This window comes from Phoenix dactylifera, unplaced genomic scaffold (genome assembly GCF_009389715.1).
Source record: "Phoenix dactylifera cultivar Barhee BC4 unplaced genomic scaffold, palm_55x_up_171113_PBpolish2nd_filt_p 000288F, whole genome shotgun sequence".
Taxonomy (NCBI): domain Eukaryota; kingdom Viridiplantae; phylum Streptophyta; class Magnoliopsida; order Arecales; family Arecaceae; genus Phoenix; species Phoenix dactylifera.
In genome coordinates this window covers 650,814-656,709 of record NW_024067770.1, presented here as the reverse complement: position 1 = coordinate 656,709, position 5,896 = coordinate 650,814, and the positions used below count along the sequence as shown (strand labels likewise).

The window sequence follows — 5,896 nt, the reverse complement described above, 5'->3', positions numbered from 1 at the left end:
TTCCCATAATTTACCATAATTTTTTATCAAAAGAGATATTTATAGGAGAATTATGGGCAGTCGGGGCTTATATGTTCAAACAAAAACTATATCTGATTTCCCAATATTGTTTTTTATGTACTTTTTAATAGAGCACCATGCAACTTTCCACCAATATTTACATGCGAGATGCCGAAAAAAGTCTCCCAATTTAGTTGTTCAATCCAACCCAAACTGTTCCCAGTGACTATCCCTTTTGCGGCATCATTGCCTATGAGGTTTGATCACAAACTTGTAGCCTGGATATGTTGCTGATGCAAATGTTGCATTTGACCAAACAGTGTATGTTAAGCACTAAAAGTTCTGGTGGCGCTCCTTTCGTTTTCTTCTTCTTTCACCTTTTGTTTGTCTATGATAGTGTGCAAATGAGGCCGGTATGCAATTTTGGCTTATGAAATAGAGGCAGTCCTCCTCAATAGCCTGACCTCTCACCAATCTTGATGAAAGCAATATTTAACCAGATTGGAGGTATGTCCACCAAGAGGCTAAATCAGGGCCTACTTGAACTATAGTTGTTGTTTTTGGGAGAAAGGAGGGCGAAGCCTACCATGGACATTATGTTTATTAATATAAACCATATGATGGATGCAGTTCAAGATAAGTCTGTGTCTCAAAAAAGACTCGCTTTGCAACAATAAAAATGCGTGCTTGCAGAGATGGTACATTCTCACTCACTTCGGCTGTAAATCATCAGTCTACATACATTTCCAAGCACTGCAGTTCATCGTAAATACAAACAATCCATTTTTCGCTTTTTAAGAATCAATCCATTTTCTACCGCTGGCTGAGTAGAAAAGAGTAACGGCCATCAGTTTGCACCAAGATATATTGCGGGCACATGTTACGAGAGACTTATGCGACTTTTTCATCATTTTCCTGTGCCTTTGCAATTGCTCTGTCAACACCGGATGACAATTATCGAAATCTAAAGCTTCCAGGGATGAAGGCAGGCCCTTCTCTGGAAGCGAGCGGATCTCAGGGCAATTTGCTATCTCCAAATATTCGAGGTTGGAAAGGCTATGCAACTCTGTTGGCAGGGACTGAAGATTGTTGCAATTTACAAGACATAGGTGTCTGAGAGATTTGAGTCCTTGCAACCACAATTGCTCCTCTCCAGCGAACAATATGAGTTCAGTTGAGTCAATGATTTCGAGCATTTCAAGGGAGGGCGGGGTGATTGTGGAGAACAACACTTTGACCAGGGCAGTGTCGTCGATGCGCAGGAAGAGAAGACGTGCCGAACCCTCGCCCTGCTCCTCCTCATTTGCCAATACCGTGAGCCGAGGACATCTTCTTATATTCAAGTATCCAAGAGATCTGAGAGCTCGCAAGTCCCCTAGTGACCGCAGTTCTCCGCAGTCCCGAATAATCAAAACTCTGAGAGCAATCATGCGACCGAGCACTTCTCCTGGAAGAGATGTTATGTGTGGGCAGCGGTTTAACTTCAACCAGGTGAGAGAGGTGAGGTTGTGCAGGCAGCCGGGTAGTGACTCATCCAGATGACCACATGAATCCAATGCAAGACCTCGGAGAGAAGAGGGAAGGATCAGCTGCACTGGGGACGGGAGCAAGGGGCAGTCCATGATTGTCAAATCCTCTAGGGAGAGAAAGTCTTTAAACCTTTTAATTGGCAACCGCACAACCTTTTGACAGTCAATAATACTCAAGACCCTGATAGCCGGCAGGTGGTGCGACAACAGCCATTGTTCCAGATTTACCAGGTTTGGACACTGGCAGATACGCATGTTAGAAATTGAAGAGGTCCTGCTGCTGCTTCTGCTGCGCTGTGTCATACTGCTCTTATCAGTAAAACTATGGTCTCCGTCCCACGATTCTGGGAGCATATTTATTCCCACATTCTCTAGGGACAATTCTCTGAGGGAGGGAGGGAGGCAGGCTAAACCCCTTAGCTTGGGACAGTTCTGGATATCCAACTTAAGCAGTCGAGGAAATACTTGGATACCATCTGCGCTGACCCATTCTTCCCATTCCGGCATGTCTGAAATCTCCAGCTTTTCCAGCAACAGGAATCCTTTGACCTCTGGAGAGCCATAGAATTCATGACCAACTTGCTTCACCGCATGCATATTTTTGATGCGCAGAATCTCGAGGAATGGTAGTTGCCCCAGAGATGGAAGTTGCATGCAGCTTTGGATATTTTCTAGGCAAATAGCTTTCAAATATTTGAGCGATTGTGGCTCCAGCCAACTTGGAAAACGGGCACCACCATAGTTTTTGATTTCCAGCCTTCGAAGATTGGAATGTGGTTTGAGGCCTTCAAGTACCTCATCATCATTCCCGGAGCTGCTGCCTCTATCGATATCCCATAACAAGGCCAATTCATCAAGGTACTGTTTATTATTCAGCTTAGCCTGGCTGGCCTCTTTCTCACTTTCGATGCTCTCAAGATTTTTAATGCAAATTCTTCCACGAAGTTGTATCATGTCCTTTAATTCTTCAATCTTGTGCCCTCTCTGCTTTACAACTTTGAATACCGGCAACTCTTGGAGAGACATCAATTTCCTGATATCAGCCAACTCGCATTTTGTCTCCTCACGCACTTCAAGATGCCTCAATTTAACCAAGTTGGTCATGCGTGTAGGAAAATTTCCAATTGGGCAGTAGAATATATTTAACACCTGAAGATTGTAAAGGTTACACAGCGATTCAGGCAACCTTTGAATATTGTTGATAGAGATATCAAGGTATCGAAGATGTTTTAAATTGCCAATACTTTCAGGCAACTCTTTGATCCCACAATTCCTTAATTTCAACACACGAATCTTTGTTGACACTGTGAACAAGCAATCAAGCATAGAATCAAAGTTTGCATCATACAAATCCCCGAAGACAAGGGTGCGTAGATTCTTATAATTGGCAAAGTCCATTAGCGTACTGGGCTCCAGATTCTCAGTATATATTGATAGGTGTCGAAGCCTGCTAGGGATTTCTTGTCGCTTGCCATCTTCTATTCTTAGATGTTCGTCGACTGAGATAGATTGTACCAGATCGTGTATCAAATCATGCATCACATATACATCCTTCCTTGAATGCTGAAAGAAAGATCTGCCAAGTAAATCATGGAAGTACTCACTTCCTACCTCTTCAATCCGCACATTTTCTTGAGGTACAATGAAGCCTTGTGCCATCCAGACTTGGACTAGCTCGTCTTTTGTGTATGCGTAATCTTTAGGAAATATAGAACAATATGCAACACACTGCTTCAGATATCCAGGCAGGTACTGATAGCTCAACTGTAGGACCGGCATAATGCCATCTTCACGTTGTTTTAGTTCCCATATTTTACTGTCCATGATGGTTCTCCAACGCCTCTCATCCAAGTCTAAATTCAACAAGCCTCCTAGTGTCTTTGCTGCAAGTGGAGATCCCTTCAGCCTATCAACAATCTTCTTGCCAAGAGCTTCCAACTCAGGATGTTCTTTGGGGTTCTGAGAACCAAATGCATGTATACTAAAAAGTTCCCAATAGGCATCATTTGCTAAACCCTGTAAGAAGACTGGCTCCATTGTGCCCATCATCTCTGCAACCTTTTGAGATCTAGTTGTTACCAAGATCTTGCTTCCCTGCAGCCCGAACCTTAATGGCGCACACAGACAATCCCATTCGTTGTGGTCATCATTCCAGATGTCATCAAGGACGAGCATGAATCTCTTTGACATTATCTTTTCCTTAAGGATCTCCTGAAGACAATTCAAATTCTGGTGATCAGAGAGTCTCTCCCGAGTAACAGACTCTATTATTTCTTTAGTTAGCCTTTTCCCATCAAAATTATCAGACACGCAAACCCAAATCTTTGGCTCAAAATAATCATTCAGCTTCGGATCATTGTAAATCTGCTGAGCAAGAGTAGTTTTTCCGATCCCTCCGATACCGACCACTGGCAAAATAGAAATACTATCCTTCTTTTGTCTCTTTGAACAAACACGGACAAGATCATCACCGGGTTTAGTTGTATCTCTCGACTTTAACAGCAGTTTTATCACTTGTTCTTTTTCTTTTTCTCGCCCAAACACTTCGGGTTCAGTTAAGAATGAGCTCGTCTCTCGTCTCGTCGATCTCTGATATTTTTTCCCTTCATTATCTAAATCCAGGAGTCTGATGACTTTTTCCATATCATCACCAATGCTATCTAACCTCCCCATAACCTCCCTCACTTTAGCCACAGCATCACCATCTCTATTGAACACATTTTTGGCAAGTGTAAGAGAAGAAGATAAGAAGTTACCTCTCTGATTCTCTTGGCTTTCAGCCTTTTTCTGCAGGACTTGGTATCCGAATTCGTCCAGCAAGTCTTCAGCATCGTAGGCGGCGTCTTTGAGTTCTTGGAGGATTTGGAAAAGGTTGTCGTCTTTGGTGCACCTCTTCTCGGCGCTCTTTAAGATGAAACGTGTCCGTAGCAGAGTAGTTCGCAGCCTCCTGAGGTCATCCTGAAGCCCCGAGTGCCGCCCGAATTGTTGGATGGCATCGGAGCTCACCTGGCCGACCAAGTTGTCCAGCACGGCGGAAGCGATGTATCCTCCAGCTGATAGCAGTGCCTCCATATCGATCGGTGGACAAGAGCACCTCCAAAAGAAGAGAGAGAGAGAGAGAGAGAGAGAGAGAGAGAGAGATTTCCTCCAGGGATGGCTGGTGTGCTTGGCCTCAATTATTGGGAAATTGATGGCCGGTGTGCTTGCCCTCACCTACAAGTCAATGGGAAGTTGATGGCCGATTTATGCATTTATTTAATCCTGTTGTCCTACTTGTTTGTCTGTTTATTTTGACCACAAAATAATGTCTATTTTAGAAAGACAGGAGATTAGATAATGTTCAAGAGGATCAATCTATTTTTTTTTCTCTCCCTTATTTTGTGAGGATCCGCACCAACATATATTTAAACCCATATTAATTATTCACTAGGTAGATCTTGAATGCTTACATCAAAGAATCCAAATAATATCTTCCAGCTAGCTATTCTGGATGAGGTCCTGAATTGTTACATATTATCTTCCACGCATTTTGCCGGGTAAAATCAATTAAGTAAGAAAGTGACTAGTCTGTATATGATGTTAAAAAAAAAAAAATCCATGGCGGAGTGGCGGGCATCAGGCTGAAGTAGTCAAAAATAAATATCTTATACAGAGAAGAAGTAGCAAAAATATTGCACAGATCTCTGCCCTGCAACCCATTTCCGTCAGTGGATTTGGCATGATTCAAAAATCAATATTTGAAATAGGTACCTTTAACTGTTTTGAAAAGGTTCAAATCTTCTACATGACTATATCTAGAAACACCAACAGCTGCACGCCTGTGATGCAAGCTCGTTTACCGCCCAAAGGTTACACCTCTTGTCCAAGTGGGTGTATATGGTTTAAGAAATGCATCACGGCACCACTCTATTGGTGTAACACGCACGGCTGCCACCGAGATCGGCAAACCTGGTGGGGAATAAAGTGGTATCAGAAAATAGTATTTTAGAGGGAGAAGGAAGTGGTTCCTTGTATTTGTTTGATATATGTAAACTTGGCAATATGGAAGTGGCAGACAGAGGCTTTTGCTAGAGTGTGTGTGTGTTTGTATATATATATATATATATAAGATTAGCATGGGCCAGTTGTAAGTATTAGTTTCCTCTCGCATCCGAGAGGCCTCTAGGGCTTATTCTTGGGAGGATAAAAGACTTGTATAAAAATTTGTATTTTTCTAATAAATATTTTTTAATGAACATTTAGATAAAAACATAATTTACTTATATTTTTTATGTATTGAAAAATGCAGAATCTGTTACTTATATTCTTTGCATTACTATTTTATATAAATATTATATTATATATTATAACATAATTATATTTAATCA

General features: G+C 41.9%; 1 protein-coding gene across 1 annotated transcript; it reads right to left on the bottom strand.

Moving 5' to 3' along the window:
* Positions 1-645: 645 nt before the first annotated feature.
* On the bottom strand, positions 646-4,662 carry LOC120105454 (disease resistance protein RGA2-like). The gene has a single exon (XM_039117949.1). It carries the CDS (start codon positions 4,599-4,601, stop codon positions 795-797), a length of 3,807 nt encoding a protein of 1,268 aa, XP_038973877.1. The 5' UTR covers positions 4,602-4,662; the 3' UTR covers positions 646-794.
* Positions 4,663-5,896: the final 1,234 nt, after the last annotated feature.